The following is a 21,760-nucleotide window of genomic DNA, read 5'->3' on the forward strand; positions in this document are numbered from 1 at the left end:
TTCCAGCCCGAGCTGAGCGCCGCCGGCTCCCGCCTGGCCGTGGTGAAGTTCACCATGAGGGGGTGAGTGAGGGCGGCCCCGCGCTCCCGCCGCGCTCCGCTGTGCCCGTGTTTGTGTCAGTCGTTCACGTTACCCGGCCCCGTGTGGGCCCTTGCCGGCACTCCGTGACACACGGATGTAGGCGCAGCATCAGCACCGCGTTCCTGTTCCTGGGATTAAACCCCCCTTTCCCGCCGAGCCCTTACCCTGCCAGCCCTCGGATCCGGGAGGGGATCGGGCGCTGCGCTGCTTTAAAACCCCGTGCCGGGTCAGGGAGCTGCTGTAAGCGGGGCACGGACAGCAAGGAAACATCCCAAACTTCTAAAAACATCTTCTGCCCTCGCCAAAGTTCGCTCTGTCCTCGCGCTGTTTGCCCAGGAAAGGCAGAGACTCTCCCCCTCCTCGGCAGGGCTTTGAGGTACAACTGCGGTGAGATCTGGATGAATTCGTGACCAAAGAAACCTCAGCGACTGAATTATTCACGTTAATCTGTGAATAGTGATCATCTCAGGGGGGCTGGGGCTTCAGAGCACACCTCGTTATTGTCCGGTTGCTGCTGCTGCTGAATTCTGGGGGTTTTTTTAGCTAATTTTCTACTTTTTTTTTTTTGGGGGGGGGATGATTTTAATTTCTTCTTTCCCAGTGAGAATATCCCTTTGCAGGAATAGTTGCAGCTGGATGCTTCCCACACTTTTGCTGGCACGGAATAATTAAAAATGATATATTTTCAGCCAAGGTGATGGAGTTAAATCAGCAGAAAACAGGGCCATGTTAATAACAGTGTAACCAGTTATTCCCGTAAATTAATATGGGGATAGCCGGTTGCAGGTGTAAATGAGATTTATTGTTGTAAGAATTTTATGATCCCTGAAGCTTTGATACATTATCACCATTAAATATTTAAGTCATATATAAAGGCTGTTTTTCCATGGAATGTGATGCAGAGTAATGATACGATTTTTCTATTAATAGTGTTTTTTTCTGCTTTTGCCCTCCTTTATATCACTTCATTGAGCAGTTAAAAATGCTGCAGTTAAGTTGCAGATATGAGTTAGTATTAATTAATAGGTGAAGCCACTCACGTGACATGGAAGCTGGGAATTAACTCCTCATCCTTAATTGTATCAGCAGCTGGCAGCCAGGTAGGGAGGTTATTTTTGCACCAGGATATTGGGAAGAGCAGGAATGTGCTGATTCTGTTGGGGGCAGGCATTTAAAAAAGAAAATAAAAGTGGAATTAAGTGGAATTGTTGTTTTCACAGATGTGGCCCTTGCTTAAGGATAGCTCCAGCCTTCAATGCCCTGAGTAACAAATACCCCCAGGCAACGTTTTTGGAAGTGGATGTGCATCAATGCCAGGTTGGTATGAAAAAAACCACTTTCAGTTGGAAGACAAAGAGCAGAGAATGGAGAATTTGAAGGCAAACCCTTCAGGCTTGATGCTAAAAGGGGTGTCCTTTGGCTGTTGCCAAATTCTCCCAAATCAGGAGAACAAACCCCCTATTTAGCAAAGTTTTCTTGCAGTGCCCACTGTGCTGCCCTTCATTTGAGCAGTGTACAGAGAGGTTATCAGTTCCTGCTGCCTGTATTATTAAGATAATACTTTAAATATAGAATCTAGCACCAGTGGGAGTTAAAGGAGTCTTTCCAGCCGAATATTGGTGTGTAATTATTGAGGGGGGAAAAGCAAAACTGCGATAAATCAATATGATGAGTGGGACCAGTGGTGACTGATCTAAGGGTCATTCAATGAATGGGGACTGGTTTCTGCCTCCCAGGGCACAGCTGCCACCAACAACATCTCAGCAACCCCCACGTTCCTGTTCTTCCGGAACAAAGTGCGGATCGACCAATATCAGGGAGCAGATGCCGTGGGCTTGGAGGACAAAATCAAACAGCACCTGGAGAACGACCCTGGCAACAGCGAGGACACAGACATCCCCAAAGGATACGTGTGTATCTCCCGGGGGCTTTGTTGGAATGCCTGGAGACCAAAAAAAAATCTTCATTTTTAAAACACACTCCAAGTCAAATACTAGGATTTTAGGCAAAGCTGCCTCAGAAAGTCACTTATCTGGGCTTCCTTTTCCAGAAAAAAATTAAATATTGATATGCGTACATTTAATAAGCAGGAAAAATCTCCTTAGTCGTTAAAATAATTAATTTAATGTTTATCATAAGGTTTTCCCTGCTTTTCTCACCCATCCCAACCTGCCTTCCTCCAAACGTTTTTTTGAAAGTGTAAAAATGTCTCATATTTTATTTTTCTAATGTTTGCCAAAGGGCACGGTAGTAAAAGTGTTCACTTTAGGTTTCTCATTGCCCATCAAAGAAGAACAAAGATGACAAGGGTATAAAATATATAAAATAAAAAAGATGGCACAGGAACAGCTGGAAAAGGTGATGTGCCTGCCCTGAGTGGCAGTCCTGCTGACTGATAATTGATAATTAATCAACAATTAATTACTGATATCTGAATAGTTTATTGATAATCAAATTATTGATAATTAATCAATAACACCTCCTTTTAAATGGCTTGGAGCCTGGAGAGCTGGGAACATAGGACTAATTTGGGGTGATTTTTAATTAAATCGATTCTAACTCCAGGCTGATGTTTGTGTGTGTGACCTGTGCTCTTGTTTAGCAAAAATATATTTGGAAGTTCTCCCTGTGCCAAGTTTCTGGTTCTTGGGATGGCAGGTGGTTCCAGGGATGCAGGATTTAAGGGATGAATCCCACCTGAGCACTGTGATACCCGTGTTTTGTGTTTGCTGCGCCTTCTGTCACCAACCCCTGTGACTTCCCCGAGCCCGTGGAGCCTCATCCCCCTCTCAGCATGCTCTTGCCTCTGTTCCCAGATGGATCTGCTGCCCTTCATCAACAAGGCCGGGTGTGAGTGTCTCAACGAGAGCGACGAGCACGGCTTCGAGAACTGCCTGCGCAAGGACCCCTCCTACCTGGAGTCCGACTGCGACGAGCAGTGTGCGGCACGGGGGGCAATCACAGGGGCATCCGGGGGGCACACAGGGGCACGGGGGGCACACAGGGGCACGGGGGTCCAGGGTTGTCCTGGGATTGCTGCAGAAAAATCAGGATACAAAGCGAAAAAATTCCAGTCAGAAAAGTGTTCGCTGATATTTAAAGGGAATGTGTGGGCAGAGGGAGGTAACCACAGAGTTTTACTCCAAAGCTCCCTTATCCCTCTTTCGTGTGCTGAGTTGGTTTTTAAGTGAAGAAAACAGTGTTTAATACTGGAGGTTTTGTTCTGTTTCCTTCCACAGCTGCTTATCACTGTAGCTTTTAGTCAGCCTGTCAAGCTTTACTCTATGAAACTTCAGGGGCCAGACAACGGTGAGTGAAGGGTCTGGGTGTTGGATGGGGTGCAAATATAAGGAATTGTTATACTTTTATGTGCAAGTATAATTACTATAGTTATATACACAAATATAAGTGTTTCTTAATGTTTGATACACAAATAAAAGTATTAATGTTTGATGCACTGCAGAGAGACTCTTGGATTTAATCCGAGGATTAAGGTGAGAGCAACTGAGAGACAAACCTCTTTTATAGTAGCTCAGTTTACATCATGAGATCACATAAAATTCATAATTAGATGTAATTTTGGGATGTAACACCCAAATGGAATCCCACCCCTCTCTTTTAACCCAGGGCAAGGGCCAAAATACATCAAGATCTTCATCAACCTGCCGCGGTCGATGGATTTCGAGGAGGCAGAGCGCAGCGAGCCCACCCAGGCCCTGGAGCTGGGCCCCGAGGACATCAGGGAGGATGGGATCATCCAGCTCCGCTACGTCAAATTCCAGAACGTCAACAGTGTCACTGTGAGTGCCCTGCCCTGAGGGCACCTGGAGGGGAAACCCCCCGGGTAACTCACCTGGCATTGATGTTGAGGGTCATTCCAGTGGATGCTGAGCTGGGACTTCTGAGAATCTGCTTTGGCTTCCTCACTGTGGCCTCAGGGGGGGAAGTGGAAGCTGGGAAAATCCCAGCTGGGTGGGGTTTTAACAAACTACCAGGAAGACACCAGCATTCTATATATAATTATTTAAATTAGCAGGACAGGAGCTCCTCTGGGTGTTAGAGACCTTTATAATTGGGACAAAAGTGTTAATTTGGTTAATTTTCTCGAGCACCTCATGTTTTATGTATTGAGTGAGAGATGGAGAGTTTAACTCCTTTTTTTTTTTGGCTTTCTTTCCTGTTCAGTTGTTTGTCCAGTCCAATCATGGTGATGAAGAGACAACACGAATCACATATTTCACATTTATTGGCACTCCAGTGCAAGCCACGAACATGAATGACTTCAAACGAGTGAGTCCTGTTCCTAAACCCACTTTTTACAAGGTTTTGGTCACTAACTTTGTAGGAATCAGTGGTAAGAATGTATAGGTAAAAATTTGAGGGGCTGGCAAGTTCTAAACACCGACAGCAATGTTATTTTTTAACAGTTGAGACTTATATCTTGGTTTTGGGACTCCCTTTTTTGAACCTTTTAATGTAAAGAATCTTATTTTAAAATCAGCTGCTTTAAAAATTAGCAGGCTTTGTAAAATGCTGCTGCAAACTCCTGGGGAGGTGACCAGTAACACTGAGAGCACCACGACTGATGTTACAAATAACCTTTCATTTCAGAAGGTTAAAGCACTAACAGCAACGTGGCACCTACTTAATTTATAACAGCAAAATTTGACCCTAACATAAAACTGAATTTCTTTGCAGGTAATAAGTTAATAAATAGGTTTAACAGGCTTTGCTGCCTTTCACTGCAGCTCAAAGTCATTAAAAAGTTGTTCTAATGGACTAAAATTAATTCAGATTGCAGACCTTCCCCGTTCTTCCCGAACTACAAATCTTGGTGATCTTCTCATATTTTCTGGTTTCTGTGGCTTTTGAAATTTGAAAAGAGACAATGTCTGTGGACACAGTGCTCCTGGAGTTGTGCTGGGCAGGTCAGGATGGGAAGGAAGTGCTCACAAATAGAGGAGCAGGGCTGGATGAGGAACTGGCTGATGTGTCCCAGTCAGATCCTCACCAACACTACCTGTAACATTCCTATTTTCCTTCCCCAACGTGGAGTTTGAGGAGGAGGGAAGTCTTTAGAGTGGTGGAAAAGAGGGACACCAGGGAAAAAACTGCTGTTTAAGCCCATGGAGAGTAGTGGGAAGAGCCACAGATAAATCCTGAGAGGGTGGAGGATATATTTTTCCCCCTCTGGAGTAAATTCCTTGGTTCTCCTCAGACCTGCCTGTTTGCACTGAATGTTTTTACACCTTTTGCTGCTGCTTTGGTTCTTGTAACGCTCCTTCTGTTTGTTTTCCAGCTTAACTCCCCATTCCCAAAGAACTAAAAGGGCAGAAGAAATTAAAAAGTAAAGATGGGATCGGTGTGGCCTCGCACTCCTTCCCTCCCTCCCTCTGCTCAGCTCCTGCCTTTCCCACAGTCCCAGCACCTTCTGCACTCCCGACTCACCAGCTCAGCTTCTCCCTCCTCTCCCTGCTCCAAATCATTCCTTAAACACTTCACTTGCCCCGTTTTTACCCTGAACTTGCCATTTTAAGGTCACACCAAAGAGTCCTTTCCCAGCTGAATTTTGTGGGGCTGGTGGAGATGCTCTGCCAAGACTCCTTTGTAATATCTTAATGGAAAGGAAGGGAAATGGAATCAAACCCACCTACCTGGGGGTTTAATAAACATTTCCTGTGGGATTGTGGGGTGGGATGGGCAGAAAACGGGTGGGGTTTGAGCTGAGATGCCAAAATATCCATATCCATGTGCTGGGTTTTCCAGATAATTCACATGGGCCACTTGTCCCTCTCTGCCTCTGACTGGTATCGAACTTTTTTTGGTATTCTGTACTTCCTAACACCTAATGCCTAATCTTTTAACTCTGGTTTTCCTTTTTCTTTTCCTGATTTCTTTGCCTAATCTGTGTGTGGACACAGTTTGGAAGCACAGCAGGGATAAATTTTGCTCTGTGACAAGTTTAACTGTATTTTTTTAACTGGATTAATTATCTGATTTTGTTCTTCTTCCCCCACATTGCCAGGTTGGAATTTTCCTGCCTTTGAGCATTAGGTTGAATTTCCAGTTGGAAATGCTCCTGATTAGGGATTCCTTGAGGTGAAAGTGGGAGAGAATTCCTCCCTGTTGCAGTTTGACAAGGAATTAAAAAAGGGAAGGAGCAGGAAAAATGCTTCCCATGGGTCCATGGATTCAGGACTGAGGGGGTTTGGGCTTTTTTTGGAATATCTGTGAATTCCTGGATTATTGTACGGGTTTGAGCTGCATTATCAGGTCAGTATTTCTGGGGAAGCCCATGGAAAGGATGCCAAGGAAAGGAGCAGCCTCAAACTGAGCATCCAGGGTTTTTTTTCCCACTTGACTTTTTTATGGAGTGTGTTAAGGTGTAATGCTTGACGTGTGACCTGGATTTTGGAGTGTTCTCTGGCAGTTCCCGTCTCCTAACTGCTCCCAAAATAGCCTTGCTGTGTTCAACACTAAACAGAAGGGTTTGTGTGTGTTTCCCATCCCTCCTAACCCCGGGAAGGGATTCCCATCCCTCCAGGTGCTCCCGTAACGCTCCTGGCTTCCCTCACTGGGAATTGAGTTGCACTTGGATTTACCGGAACCAAAAGAGTCCTGCTCAGGAGCTGTGAAACATTATTCCTGTTTTTCTCCCCTCTTCCAGGTAGTTGGCAAAAAAGGAGAGAGCCACTAGGAAGCAAAGCCACTGGAAGGCCTTATCCCAGTCCAAGATTCCCCCTTTTCTCTCTGACTCCTGGATAATTGCTTGACCATAACCAGAGACTGTCAGTTTGATTTACTGCCATTTCCAATAAATCATTGCTTTGAGCTGGAGTGTGTTTCTGGTGTCCTCCTCCTCCTCCATGGATTTGTAAGTAAAATTCCTGATTTTTGCCAAGTTGAATTTTGTAATTCCAACAGTTGTGGCTCTTTTATTCTATTGAAACTTCCTGACTCCACTGAAAAGCTCCACAGAAAATGTGTGCTCAGAGTTTCTAATGTCAGATACAAGAGAAACCTGGGTTACTCTGGATCATTATTGCCACTAAATAGAGATAATTCTCGGATAGGAGGAACTTCACTTGTTTAATTCCCATTTCCCTACCAAATCAGAGCAGAGGAAGCAGATTTAAAATCTTGACTTCCAAGGAATTCCTGAGTCTTCCAAAAGTGTTTTTTTAAATTAGAAATTTCTGCTCTTGTTTCCCAGGCAGGCTGGGATTTAGATGTTGTTCCTGATTTATTTTATTGGATGTTTTCCCTCTCTCTGGATCTCAGTAAGGAAATATTTATTACAAATATTAATTTTCCATCTTAATTGGAATTTTTTTACTACTTAGGGCATACTTCCAAGAAAACTTACCAAACTAATGTTAATAAATCAGGCATTGATCAGCACCATATCCATAGAATTCTCTGAATTCCCAGGAAAACTTACTAAGTGTTTAATTGCCATAATTAATTTCTTTGTTCAGTTAAATTTACTGCATTTTTAATTACACAAATCCCATTAAAACTTAAATCCTGGCCTAATTGCTGTTCCTTGGGCACAGTGGGGTGGTTCTCTTCTGCCTTGGCACATTTGGATGTTCATCCCAAGTGAATTTCCTGTTAAAATAGAGATATTTCTTTTTCCAAAGAAAACTGGGAATTATCTATAAAGCCTAATTTTCTGAGAGGCACTGGTTTGTTCCCACTCTCACTGCATATTCCAGGATCCTCATGGAGCTGTGTTAATCAATGGCATGTGATGACAGCTTGACTCTCTCCTAATTCCTTACTCTTTTGTTTCAAGGGATGTAAGACGTGGAATTGTAAATAGAAATAAACCATTTTTAATACGAATAACTTCCCGTTCCTGACTTTGTGCACTCATCCCCTTTGCATTCTTGGGGAACTGCCTCGTTCCCTCCCTCCTTCCCGCCTGAGTTATGTGCCAGGTTCAGCGATTCTGGTGTTATAAATGAATGAAATGTATAATGTTTATTGCTTACAGTGCATCCCTGCCCTGCTGCTGCCGTGCTCCTGGATTTCCTGGATGTTTCGGGGCGGGCTTGTCGCCTGCCCGGGGTCAGCTGCCCTCCTGCCTGTGGGTCACCCTGACCACCGAACTCGGAGGGGTCTGTGGTTTATCTGCGGGTTTTGTGTTCGTTGGTGGGTTTCGGTTCATTTCGGGGCGGGTTCGCCTCAGGCCGGGGTGTGCGGAGGCGGGTCGGGGGGTCCCTCACAGCCCCTGCCCTCAGCCACGGCAATGGCGCTTCCCGCCCCTTTTTCCCGCCCGATTTTCCCGCCCGCTGCCGGGAAAGTTTTTTTTTTTGTTCCCGGGCACCGCCGGGGAGGTGGCGCTGCGGATGCCGGCGGGAATAGGGCCGGGAATGGGAAGGGCCGGGAATGGAAGGGCCGGGTAAATGGAAGGGCCGGGAATGGATATTGGTCCGGGAATCGCGCTCGGGGAAACGCGCTCGGGGACACGCGTGTCACCCCCCCCCGCGGGTCACGGAGCCTCGACGCGAACCTCTGGGGTGGGAGACCCCAAAACCCCCCGTCCTGGAGCTTCGCCTGGAGCTGGGAAGTGCGGCCGCGACACCCTCGCTGTTCCCGGCTGGAAAACGGTAGGAGAACGGGAAAAGTACATCTCAATCGCTTAAAAACTGTGTTAAATCCAGGAGAACCTGTCTGTGGGGCACCGGGGCAGGTTTCCCAGAGAAATGTGGTTTTTCCTGGTTTTTTTCCCCTCATATATAATTTAGCTGTAATCTGGATTTTAATTGATTAATTTTAATCCTTCACTTTGTACAGAATAAGGAACTTGTCCCTTAATTCCTCACGTGTGTCCTGCAGCAGCTTGGATGGGAATGCAAGGGGGAATCAGGAGCTCTGTGACCCCCTTTAATAAGACTTGATCATTGATTAATTAGGACATGATTAACTTGAGGATGTTCTTGGGAGCGCTGTGTGAGTGCATATATATTTAGGGAATATATTTAGGGAATACATGTAGGGAATGTATTTAGGGAAAGGTGAGCCTGTACACAACCTGCTCCACCAAAATTCCCTCAATCAAGAAACAAGGCTATTTAAGATTAAATTAATGCGACTCATTCCATAATTACAGAGGGTTTCAAATGTCATATTTCTGGATTGGATACTAATGGTGCTGAGGAATCTGCAGCTGGTGTTGGATGGGAGCAGAACCAGCCCCTGGAGAGTGGGAAATGGCAGGAACTGCCTCAAATCTCCACCGTTGTCCCATTAATCACATTTGTCTCCGGGAGTACCTCAGTTCTGACTCCAAGTGTTGTTTTTCCCTTGGTGTGTCCCATGTGGAAAAGCCTCCAGTTGAAAAATCCGGTTGAAAATTGAGGAGCTTCCCAGTTTCTCCAGACCCTAAAGATCACCTTCCAGGGGTCTCCTGAGCACACAGCCAGGCCAGATTTGGGCTCCCTCCTTGTGTCCCCCCAAATCTGAGTTATTCCCTGAATTCCAAATGTTTGACAGCAGACACAGAACTTACAGAGCATTTCACACTTTCCCCCCCCCTAAAATGTTTAGTGAAAGAATTCTGAACAGATTCACAAACAAACTGGAAAAAAATTGCTTTTCCACTTAATCTGAGGATTGCGTTTTTCCCTATCTAAAATAACATTTAATGGCCAAAATGCTTCAATTCCATCAGGTCACATCAATGCTTTGAAACTGAAATATTTGGGGCTTTCCATGACATGAATATTTTCAGTGTTTGGATTTTTCTGAAGGCTTTTGTTTTCCCAAATTCTCCCCCACCAGACCTGAATGTCCCAAATTCCCCGAGTCGTGGAGGTTGAACTCCGGGAAAGCAGCCGTGTGTCACTAACACTGTGTTATTAACACTGGGGGAAGTCTCCAACTTGCAGCATCTTGCCAAAAACCAGACAATAAAAATGGCTCTGGCACTTTTCCTCCCCTTTTGAATGTGTATTTTTCTCCCTGCACGGGCTCAGGCACAGAAACACGCCACAAACACACCATTCCCTGGGAAAATGCCTTTTTTTCCCCTTAAATGAACTTCTAGGAAATATTAATTTTTTTTTTCTCCCTTTTTAAAAATGTTTCTCTTTCTCTTTCATTTTTCCTGGTTTATATCTCTGTAAGCACAAAGTCCTGTGTGGGGACAGAAGCAATTCCTGGGAATTATCAGTGGCTTTTAACACCGGTGTTTTATTAACGGACAGGATCAGCTCCCTGAGTAGCTCATCCCAAAAGGAACAGGGCATTCGGGGTGGCTTCTCTGCTTATCCCATTTTAGTGTGGAAGGATAAAGAGGGAGACAAACGTTGGGGGTGTTTTGGTGGAATTCCCCCCGTTTCTGGCCGTGGGAAATGGAAGCTTTCACACCCCTCCACGGCAGCTCCGAGGGGAGGGAAGGTGGGTCCCCCCCAGCTCTGCTCAGAGCACACAGTGGCTCTGATTGCACAGCTCAATATTTCACAGAAACAATATGCTCTCCCAGTTCAATTTTCCTGGGCAAAATGGCTTTTTAAAGGAATTCATGTGGCATTATTTCCCGATTCCGAGGAAATTAGAGCTACACGGATGTGACTGATCTACATTACATTTATTATACCTCATCTAGGTAAATGGGAGCTAATTCCTCAGCCTCCAGATCAATTATCTCCTGGCACTTTGCTTTTATATCAGATCTTCCAGTCGGAGGTTTATTTGTAGCTCTTGTGGCATTAATTTAGTTGCAGTTTTATACAAGCATTTATTATTCTTATATGTCTGTATTTATCAACATTATTCCTGGGAAGGACGGGAAGCAGAGAGGTGTGGCAGGTTTTAATTGTAAGTATTTTAGGCTTGGTTTGGGTGGTTGGATGCTGCTGGATCTGTCTCACAGGCGGCCCCGGGGGGCTGAATCCTCGTGTTTGTGAGCCCCCATCCCGGTGGGATCCGCAGGATTCCCATTGGATCCCGGAGCAGGACACAGTGACAGCTCTCCTGGGCGGGGGGCCGGGCTGGGGGCTGTCAGCTCCAGTGCCAGGAAAGGGGCTCTGCTGGAATTTTCTGCAGTAATTAGTCTCTCTGTGAGTTTTTAGGCTCCGTGTCATGTCGGGAAGGCAACATGTTCGACAGCGGTACCTGCCGGGGGAAGGAGCCGTGTGCCGGCATTTTTCATTCCAGACAGCAGAAAAATGGGATGTGGAGCTCGGGAACAGTCGGGGGCACGGCGACTTCCAGTGACAGGGAGGATCCGAGCAGTTGGCGAGTGTCAAACTGCGGCTCCTGCCTTTTCCTTGGAGTCTTGGGCTTTGGAAGCCACAGGCAGGTGATGCTTCGCTCCCAAAACCACCTGTGGCTGCCCCAGGCACGGGGAAAACTGGGCACTGGAAAACCAGTGACAGGGAAAAGGGTTGCACAACCTTGACAGGATTCCATCCTGTGCTTAGGGATGGGAGTAAATCCATCAACTTCAGGACAAATAACTGCAATTAATTAGATTTCAGCTTGAGAATTGCGCTGGCTTTTACTGTTGTAAGTGAAATAAGGACAAATGTTTGGGGATTTTTTGAACTGTTGAGCAAATCTTATCTAAAAGGGTAATTTCCAGCTGGCCTGGGGCTGGGAAGGGGCAGGGCAGACCCCTCTGGAGCAGCTGCAGGTCCCGCTGGACGTGCTGCTGGATGGGCTGAGTGTCTCCCAGAGCTCGAGGCAGACCAGGCTCTTCCCAGCCCGGAGCAGCCGTGGGCTCCAGAGCTGGGCTGGGACCACGGTGGGTCCCCTCTGGAGCTCTCCCTGTGGGAAGGGTGGGGGGCTCTTTCCCGGGACCGCCCACGGCATGGCTGGGAATCATCTCAGTGTCTCATCCATCACCCCCAAATTGTTCAGCAGGTTCCAGGACAGCGGGAGCAGGAACAGCATCTGTTCCTCCCTGCCAGAGCCACGGTGATGGAATGCCAGGGATGGAGCTCCTGCCTCGCTTCCCGCTGTCGGGAAGCCAAGGTGGGACGGGGTGGATGGAAGGAAGGGCCAGCAGCCTGGGAAGGGTGGGATGGTGGGTGCAGCCCCCCCTTCAGCCCAGAGCTCACACCAGCCAGCCAGGGCCCTCCCCTCTGGTTTTGCAGGGACTGGGAGAAGGGCAGAGTTTTCCCAGGTGCAGTTCAGTTCTAAGTGGGAAAAGTGTGAATTGCCACCCAGTGGCACCCAGGACAGGACACCTCTCCCTCAGCAGCCCTGTCCATGGCAAAGACAGGACAAAGGCATTGCTTCCCAGTGGGAAGCATCCTGAAATGTGGGGTAATCCTGCTGTTATGAAGGATGTGGAATTCCACAACCTAGGATACTCTTACATGCTTTATGGAAGTTAACATCCCATATGTGTCAGGGCTTGCAGGACACTGTTGTTTTTAACATCCCCACATTTGTAGGAACTGTAACCAAATCCCTTTTCCAAGAGGAATAAAAGTCCAGGCTGGGGTATTTTATGAATGGCAGCTGTGTCCAGAGCCATTCCATAAAAACCTGTGCACGGGGCTGTTAATCCAGGCAGGAATTCTGGCTCCGTGCAGGGGGTCTGCAGCAGAGTCTCACCAGAGCTGGACAGGGCTTCCCGATAGCACCTGGCGGGAATGTTTAGGGGGAATGTTTTCCCAGCGTATCCTTGCAGGAACCCACGGAGCCCCCGGGAGCGCTGAGGGCACCCCTGAGGAGAGCTGGGATCCGTGCCTGGCCCTGCCTCAGCTCACCCTGAGGGTGACCCCGGGCTCTGGGGTGTCCCACGTGTGCCCTGTCCCCTCGGACCAGCCTTTCCCGTGCCAGGGGGGCTGGGAATTGCCAGCCTGCCGCATTCCCATCACTAGGCAACGGCGGTGAAATCTATCCCGGTTTCTGCTGCTCCCAGTTGGCACCTCCCACCATGTTCTTTCATGTGCAGGGGATAAAAAAGCCCAATTTCTATCTTTGGGTGCGGGAGCACGTCGGAGCCGCTCCCGGCAGGACAGGGAGACGCTGGCACGGAGCGAGCGGGTGACACGGGCACCCCGGGAGCCTGGAGCCCGGGCCCGGGGGCTGCCAGGCAAAGTCCAAAAAAGTTGGGATCGTGGTTGTTGGTTTTTTTTTGTCACATCCCAACTTGGAGCTGCTCAAGGAAACAAACACTTTTAATGAAGCATATGCAGGCGCCGGGGAAGGAGAGGCTTCACAATGCATCTGCTGTGGGACCAGAAGGCTCTTCCAAAAGTGTGAAGTGGGAGGAGAAGAATTCCGAGTGGATGATGCCAGGGAAGATTACAGAGATATTAAGCAGAAGGAATGTAAACACGTGGAGCTGGGCAGAGTTGAGGGCATGCAGGGATGGCCCCATGCCCCGGGAGGGCCTGGGCTTGGGGGGGAGGATGGTCCTCGTCCCGGGAGCCTTTATCCCACGTTTGCTCCAAACCTGACCACAGGGGGTTCACCGTTGTGCTCTAGCACGTGCTCGGAGCCAGCCTGGCCTGGGCTAGTGCCTGGAGACGATCCCGGCGCTCCCTTCTCGCCCAAACCATTTCCATGGCTTCTGGAAACGCCGGCTCAGAGCCGCCGGCCCGCCCAGCTCCCGGCTCCCCAGGGCCGAGGAGCTGCACCTCCATGCTCCGTCTGGAACAACAGCTCCCCGTCCTCTCCGTTTTCACGCCCGGGTTTCCCTGCAAACACCACCCCTGTGAAAAGCTGCCGCCCCGCCCCTCACGGGGGAGGTTTGTTATCGGCGGGAATGTCACGTAATTATCCCTGCTCCACACTCCGGAGCGTGCAGACATATGGCTTATCTCTTCCAGCCACTGGCCACATCCTGCTCTCCCTCGCCCCTCCGTGAATCCAGCGGGGCTGTGCACTCGGAGCTGGGAGCAGGATGGGGAGCTTTTATTTCTTAATTAAAGGAATATTTTCCATTTCCAGAGCTGCCTTCCTGCCCCCCTCCCGTTCCCAGCACCAGCAGTGGTGTGAGGGGCTCTCTCCACCAGTGCCACCCGCAGCTCCCCCACAGGGCAGGATTGGGGTGTCCCAGGAGGGGCCTCCTACCCCTCCTCAGGCTGCTGGTGCTTTTTGGGAATCCCAGCACGGGGAGGGGCAGGACACGGTGCCCCCCTGAGCACAGGGTCTGCTCCGTGCTGGGAATGACCAGCAGGACTCTGGGGCTGAACCACTGAGGCTCAAACCCTGAGATACCAATAGTTAAAAAATAAATCCAAAGGGTGGGATTCAAACTCCCAAACTGGAGTCTTACCCCGATAAACCACCCAGGCAGTGCCATGTCTGGGTGCTCTCCAGTAATCCACCCTCAGCACCGACTCCCATCTCTGTGTTCCCACCTCTGTCCCTGACATCCAGCCGGCAGGATGCCTGGTTTTCCCTGTTCCTGGGGAAGGTGCCGCTGTCCCGCCCAGCCCTGCTCCACAGGCACATGGGATGAGCCCAGGGGGTGCAGGGGCCGTTTTGCCCGAGGTTCCCAGGCACAAAGACCCACCAGCATCTGCTGAGGTGGCCAGGAGACGGGTTTAATGTATTCTCCTGACCTTTCCAAGTGCTTTTCCAAGCTCTGCATCTGCCAGGCCGCCAGGGACACGAGTCCTGGCTTTGCCCTGCTTGGGAATTGGAGCTCCTGTCTCCCTGACCAGGGAGGGAAGGGAAGGAGCAGCTCCTGAAATGCTCCAAACCACCTGGCAGGGGCTGCCTGGCCTTTTGTGGCCACGGCTGCCAGAGGGAATGGGATGGAGTGGAATATTTTCAGCTGGAAGGGACCTACAGCAACCATCCAGCCCGACTGCCCGACCCCTTCGGGGCTGGCCAGGAGCTAAAGTGTGTTGTTAAGGACATTTTCCACTTGCCTCTGGAACACTGACAGCCCTGGGGCATCGATCTTCTGTCCAGGGGTGGCAACACCACTCTTTCCATGTTTCCAGAGAGTTTTCCTGTTATTTGCAAGCAGTTTTTCTGGATTCCCAACTCCACATTCGTGTAAAGAGCAGTGTCTCCTTTGGAAACACTCAAGCATTCCCTATCAATGCCCTGTTTATTATGGTTTATAAATAGCTCTCATGGTGCCACACGGAGCCTGAAGGATTCCCCTGGCTGAAGGAGCCCAGAAGTCCCATTTCTCTGTGGTTTTCCACATTTATAAAAGCAAACTGGAGACAAAAATAAACAGAGGCATGAAAACAAAATTATTTCCAAAACATCCAGGCCGAAGTGGGGATCTTTTTCCTGCTGCTGGTTTTAAGAAGGCAGCTGCCAAGTCTGGCTTCAGACAAACCAACACCAGCACTAATGAGTGTCAGCAAGTTCGTTAACGGCTCTGGGAGCGCCGGGGACATAAGGTGGGAAAAACTCCTGGAATTGTACTTGGGGAAATGGATGTGATTTGCCACAAAAGGGATTTTAATCTTAAATAACAAGGAGGGCAAACATCTGTAAAGCCCAGTGTGGTGCGAGCTGGGGGAGCAAAGGTTGGGAAGGGGGTTCCCAGGATTTGCCGGGGCAGGGACACGGGCACACACAACATCCAGCTGGGGTTTTCCTCATTTCCATCCAGTTTGGCCTATGGATTTGGAAGAGCAGGAGCCCGTGCTTATTGTTTCATCGTTTGGCACTAAAATGGCTGTGGGTCCTGGCTCCCTCCCCGAGGGGTTGGCCGGCCGCTGATCCAGGGTATCCCGGCCGGCCGGTGTCACTTCCACACCTTCACTCCCCCGAAGCTGCTGCACTCACAATTCCGGAGGAATTATGAGGAAAAGATGTTTGCAGGGGTATAAACGAGCTCATTAGGAATGTGATCTGAGCCATCAGGACTCGGAGTGTCCCAGGCTCCTTTAATATCCATCGTGGGCCGCTCCTCGGAGCCGCCGCAGCTCCGCAGAAGTTCCGCCGTGCACCTGCACACCCCAGCGGCTGCTCCGGCCCCATCCTCGGGAAATCGCTGCGCTCGGGAGGAGCCAATGTGTTTGTGGGAAGCAGGTAATGACTATTCCCATCCCAGCAGCTTCCTAATGCAAACTCGTGCGGAGGAATATGACACATCCGCCTCCTTCGGAGGCAGCTCATTAAGATCGGAGGCTTTGTGCTCCCACTGCTCCGGGAAGATGCTGCATTTTTCAAATTTGATTCCTAAACCAATTAGTTTTCCATCCTCTAAATGCCTCCTTTACCCTCCACACATTATCCAGCAGTGCCGGCGTTCCTTTAGTGGGAATTGTTGCTGGAGCCGCAGTGTTTGGGCTGGGCAGTCACGCTGGGGCCCCTTGGGGAAAGTCAGAGTGTGGTTCCTGTTTCCAGAGGGTGCCCAGCCCTGGATCCGATGGGATCTGCTCCGGGCACAGGCTGCCCCAGCCCTGGAAGTGTCCAAGGCCAGGTTGGAGCAACCTGGGATAGTGGGAGGTGTCCCTGCCCATGGCAGGGGGTGGCACTGGATGGGCTTTAAGGTCCCTTCTGACCCTTCTGCCATTCTGGCATTCCCTGATTCCATGAAAACAGAGCCTTCCATGATTCCTTATCAGCAGCAAACACTCCTTCTCTTTATTTTCACCCCCATTCGGTGCAGCCTGAGTGGAAATTGGGGCTGGAGAGTGGGAATCATTGCCATGAAGACGGAGCCAGATTTAGCTCTGCCTTCCTGCCCTCAGGAATGATGACCAGAATGTCATTAATAAACAGCAGTAGGTAGCTCAGGAGGAAAAGACATTAATTCCTGAAAGCAGGACACACATGGCAGCATGTACATGGGCCAATAGTTTCCAAAGAATTCCACTGGAGTTGTTTATGGCGCCGTGGCTCCACGTGGGGCTCGGCTGAACCCCTCGGATCCCTCCCAAAAACCCATCTCCTCTCAGATTTCTGCCCCCTCTGATAGGGCCTGACCTATAGCCATGGCCCTCCCGGTGCAAAAATCCCAGTGCCTTTGGCAAAGCTGGATGTGGCACCTGGATTCAGTCTCAGGGGCCCTGTGTCTTGGGGGCTGATTTCTACAAATATTTGAGTGGATACGTGGAAATATTTTGCTTTTCTTGTTTCCCTCCTGGCAGTGAGAGCAAACACCCCACCCTGGGCCACGGGACAGCCCCTCAGCCAGCATGTGCTGAGACATCCCTGGAGTCACCCTGGTCATTCCCTGAAATGTGGGGATGAGCGGAACAGCCTTGGGAATCAGGTGTACATAAAGCCCAGGTTACTAAAGCTCAGCAACATGTGCCAAAGATCTTATGGGTTCTGTAGTTAGATGTGCTCTGATGGTGCTGGATCCACTCTCAGAGCCACGGAGCTGGAGATTCCCAGAGCCATCCAAGGGCAGAGACGCTGCTCTGTGGTTCTGTCTTATTTAGTAACTCCCAAATACCCAAAGGACCCACCCCAGACACCAACAGCACTCCCTGGGCACGAGGCGTTTGTACCCCCTGAGCCCGGGAGCTGAACTGGGAATTTGGGGAGGTCAGGGAATCACGGAGGAGTCCTCTCCAAGTGGCACCTCCGCAGGCTGTCCCAGCACGGCGATTTGCAAAACATGTTTGCACTGACGGATGGGGTTGTTCTCCTGGTAGCATCCCGTGTTTCGGGACGGCGCGTCGGCGATCTCCGGAGCCTGGCCCCCCCGGGGAGCCCGGGTGGCGTGTGCTCCTGCCGTGTTGTCCCGACACGCTGTGTCCGCTCGTCGCTCCCCCAGGTATCCGTTTTGGGATAGTGCTTGCTTGGCCCTCCCGTGCTGTGTCATTACATACCAGCTCGGCCCCCGGCTCGCTCCAGCCTCCGCTCGCTGCCGCGCCTCGTCCGGCGCTCCGCCCTTCCCGCGTGTCCGGCCGTGTCCCGCACACCTGGCACCACCTTCCAGCCTCTCGCCGGGAGCCCCCATGGCCAACCTGGTGCTTCCTCTCGCACGAGGGAACTGCTGCTTTTCCAGCCCGGCTGGGAGCGTTTCCAGGAGGCGTTGGAGCCACTGGGATAACGAGGGTTATTGGGGGACCCTCGCTGCGCCTCGGGAGTTTGGGTGGGTGGAAAACCAGTGGAAATGGTGGAATTTCTGTCATATCTCTGCCTGATTTGGTCACCCCCCAAAATCCACAAAGATTTAGTGTCCTCCTAAACTCGCACCCCCCCTCTTCCCACTGGGCACCTGATTGAGTCTCCTTGATTAAATCAGCTTTATTTTATGGCTCAGTCCTAGGAAATCATGGATGTACCTCCATCAGAGTCCTGATAAAAAACCAAGTCTCACACCTGGAAGTTGCTCCAAGACTGTATTAAGTTTTTCTAGGGATGGTGCTGGATCCCAGGTGCTGACATGGATCCTGGTCTGGGCACTGGTTTGGGAATCCCTGGGGATTTAGGCAGCCCCTTCCTTTATGGAGCTGGGAATGAAACCTGGCCCCAGCTCCCCGAGGCTGCATTTCAGTTATTGCTCAATCCTGTTTCCTCCCTTTTCCCCTGAAAGCACTTGCTCCAGGTTTCCCTGAAAGCCAGGGAGCAGCTTCCTGTGGGCTCCCCCATGTCCTGCCCCACCACCTGCCCTGGGATCTGCCCAGGGATCCACCAGGAGCTCAGGAAAACTGTTTTTCTTGTGCTTGGAGCTGAATTCCTCTCGCATGTGCTGGAGTGGGAGCTCCGGGTGTGATTCCCTCCTTTGGGTCAGCGTGGGATGGACACAGATTGTGGATTCCAAAGCCACTGGCAGCACCTCTGCTCCCCCTGGAGCAAACCTTGGAACACACTGCACATTCCTCACCAAGCCTGGCTGGTTCCCACACAGCACTTCTCCAAAAGACTCCCCAAAAGCTGGGAATTTGTGATCCCATCGGATCCTGCTTTAATTTCCACAGGGCTTAGATCCACCCCGGGACATTTGGGGTTTTTCAAACTTGGGTCTATGCTAAAAAAAAAAAAAAAAAAAAAAAAAAAAAAGTAATAAAAATGCTCCAACCTGGATATAACCCCACTGAAAACCCAAAATGCCTCTTCTTCTTTCCCCCTATTTAGCTGGAGTGTTCAGTTATCCTTCCTTTTTCCACGGGAAGATAATCTATTGCATCAACCACCCAGGGATGGGGCTGTGGCTCTCTTTCTGCCCCTTGTGTAGGTGGGAATTCCTGGACACCCCCGGGATTGCTGTTGGAGGCAGTGGCAGGAGCCCTGAGCACTCCGGGTCCTGGTGCTCCAGGGAGGCAGCAGCTCCTTCCCAAGGGATGCTCCAGCCCTGGCAGTGTCCTCCTGGCACAGAACCCTCTCTGTCCCCCTGGATGGCACTGGGAAGGAGCTGCAGAGCCGGAGGGTTCCCAGCTGAGCCCAAATGAACACAGCTTAGGAGACTGACAGGCCTTGGATCTCCCTCTGGAGTGGGATTAGAGCCGGTTCCTCCTCCGGATTCGCACCATGAGGAGCGAACTTTAATCTCCTTCAGGGCCTTGTTATCCTCTTTTCTGAGACTCATCCCATTGGATGTGTAGTGTCTCCAGAGGTTTTTAACACGGGAAATTGGAGTGTCCTTTGCCTGCATTGGCAGCTCCCGTGGGAGAGATCCATCCCCTGAGCTGCTGATGCCGCGTCCGGATTCATCCCATGGGCAGCACCTGGGGTGTGGGGGCTCAGGTGGATTCCGTGGGGAAGGTGGGCACCAGGTACAGGCAGGAAATCCACAGGAACTGGGATCTCCTGTTGGATTTTGGTGCTGCTGTCTCTATGGGAACTGCACCTGAATTTGGGGAAAAGTTCCTCCCTGTTATTATTTATTAGTGAATATTTTATTGTGAATAGAAGGTGTAACAGGGAAGTTGCCCCTCACCTGTGTTTGGGTGATGTGGGAAGGCTGGAAAACCTTTATCCAATGAAAGCTGCCAGTGGCAATGGAGCAGGGGCCTCGCTGTGCCAGCGCCAGCCTGGGGGAGCAGGGTTTGGCGCCGGGAGGAGGGAAGGAAGCACTCGGAGCTCCCATCAGATGCTCAGAGAATTATTTCAGCTGCTAAAAATGCTAAACAAACTTGGATTTCAAAGGAAATGTTCCAAAATCATCCCCTTTGATAATTGCTTTTTTGGGTTTCTTTAAGCCATCTGTCAGATTTTCCGTTCCAGCCTCGGAGGGACGATGTTCCCGGGGTGGGAGGGTGGCAGCTCCCAGGTGAGGCTTTGGGACCCCTTCCAGGGCCTAAAGGGGCTCCAGGAGAGCTGGAGAGGGACTTGGGACAAGGGATGGAGGGCCAGGACACAGGGAATGGCTTCCACTGCCAGAGGGCAGGGATAGATGGGATATGGGGAAGGAATTCCTGGCTGGGAGGGTGGAGAGGCCCTGGCACAGGTTGCCCAGAGAAGCTGTGGCTGCCTCTGGATCCCTGGAAGTGCCCAAGGCCAGGTTGGAATAACCTGGGCTGTGGAAGGTGTCTGTGCCCATGGCAGGGAGTGGAACCTGGTGATCCTTAAAGTCCCTTCCCACTCAAAGCACTCCGTGGTTCTCCCAGGATCCTGTGGCTGTGTCTCTCCAGCCGTGTGGGATCCCAGCCCTCTGTTCTGGGAAAAGCAGATGGAGCAGTGCCATCTTGTGGGGAATTCTTCATGGAATCACAGTCTGAATCACAGAACAGTTTGTGCTGGAAGGGACTTTAAAGTCCATCTCATTCCCACCCCCTGCCACAGGCAGGGACACTTTCCACTATCCCAGGTTATTCCAACCTGGCCTTGGACACTTCCAGGGATCCAGAGGCAACCACAGCTTCTCTGGGAAACCTGTGCCAGGGCCTCCCCACCCTCACAGGGAAAATTTCTTCCCAATGTCCCCCCTAAATCTCCCCTTTTCCATTGAAAAGCACCAGCTAAGCTGCCAGCAGTGGCTGCTCTCCCTCCCAGCTCGACGCTGATCCACCAGGTTGGATTGTTTTTTCCCAAAACAATATTGTGGGAAGGCTGGAGATTCACCAAACACTTTCCATGTGGTGATGTTGTTGGAGAAATATTTGCTTCCCAGTCCGTGTGCGGTGTGAAGCAGGAGGGTTTAGTGCTCAGGCTTTGCATTACATGCTTTGCTAAGGAATGAGGAGCCTTTTCCCACTGCTGGGCCCGGGGAACGCTCTCCGTGGAAAACAGGATGTTATTGCCTGACACTTTCCTTGGGGGGTAGGATTTCAAATATCACTCCCAAATAGCAGAGCCTGTGCTGTTCTGTGCCAGGCTGAGGGCCCACACTGGTGTGTAATCCTTGGGTGAACATCTTGGAACACTTATGTCGTGGCTGAGGGAGGGGGGACCAGGCTGGCTCGGTGTGGGGTTTTAAACGTTCTGATTTCGGCTGATTTTCGGTGCCTCGCTCCCCCTTGGCGGGGTCACGGTGGCTGTGGTGGTTCCTGGGGGTGATCCTGGGGTGCTGCTCCCTCGGGGTGTCCCCCCGGCCCGTCAGGCCTGTGGGTGCCCTGTCTGGGATCCCCCCGCCTGTGTCAGGAGCGGTGCTGGGGCTGTGCTGGGCTGCACCCGCGGCGGGGGGGCCATTCCAGCCCCTGCCCTTCCCGGTGCCCATCCAGGCCCAGCGGGATGCAGGGACGCTGCCCCGGGCACTCAGTGCCGTGTGGCCCCAAAAACACCCTGCGAGCTGCCTTTCCTTGGGCTGGAGCCGAATCCCGTGTCTGAGCCGGGAAGGAGCTGGAATTTGGGATGCCCCCGGCAGCCCCCGGGCCGGGGAGGGGCCCCGCTGGCTCCC

At 50.7% G+C, this 21,760-nt stretch overlaps 1 protein-coding gene across 1 annotated transcript; it reads left to right on the forward strand.

Annotated features, from left to right (window-relative positions):
• The first annotated feature begins 6 nt into the window (after positions 1 to 6).
• Positions 7 to 7,932, forward strand: TXNL1 (thioredoxin like 1). Its single transcript, XM_029965702.1, has 9 exons — positions 7 to 62; positions 1,302 to 1,398; positions 1,818 to 1,991; positions 2,898 to 3,017; positions 3,318 to 3,390; positions 3,709 to 3,881; positions 4,267 to 4,371; positions 5,381 to 5,428; positions 6,749 to 7,932. Exons 1-8 carry the CDS (start codon positions 55 to 57, stop codon positions 5,405 to 5,407), a joined length of 777 nt encoding a protein of 258 aa, XP_029821562.1. The 5' UTR covers positions 7 to 54; the 3' UTR covers positions 5,408 to 5,428; positions 6,749 to 7,932.
• Positions 7,933 to 21,760: the final 13,828 nt, after the last annotated feature.

The sequence above is a fragment of the Manacus vitellinus genome, unplaced genomic scaffold (assembly GCF_001715985.3).
Source record: "Manacus vitellinus isolate BGI_N305 unplaced genomic scaffold, ASM171598v3 scaffold_115_pilon, whole genome shotgun sequence".
NCBI classification, from domain to species: Eukaryota; Metazoa; Chordata; class Aves; order Passeriformes; family Pipridae; genus Manacus; species Manacus vitellinus.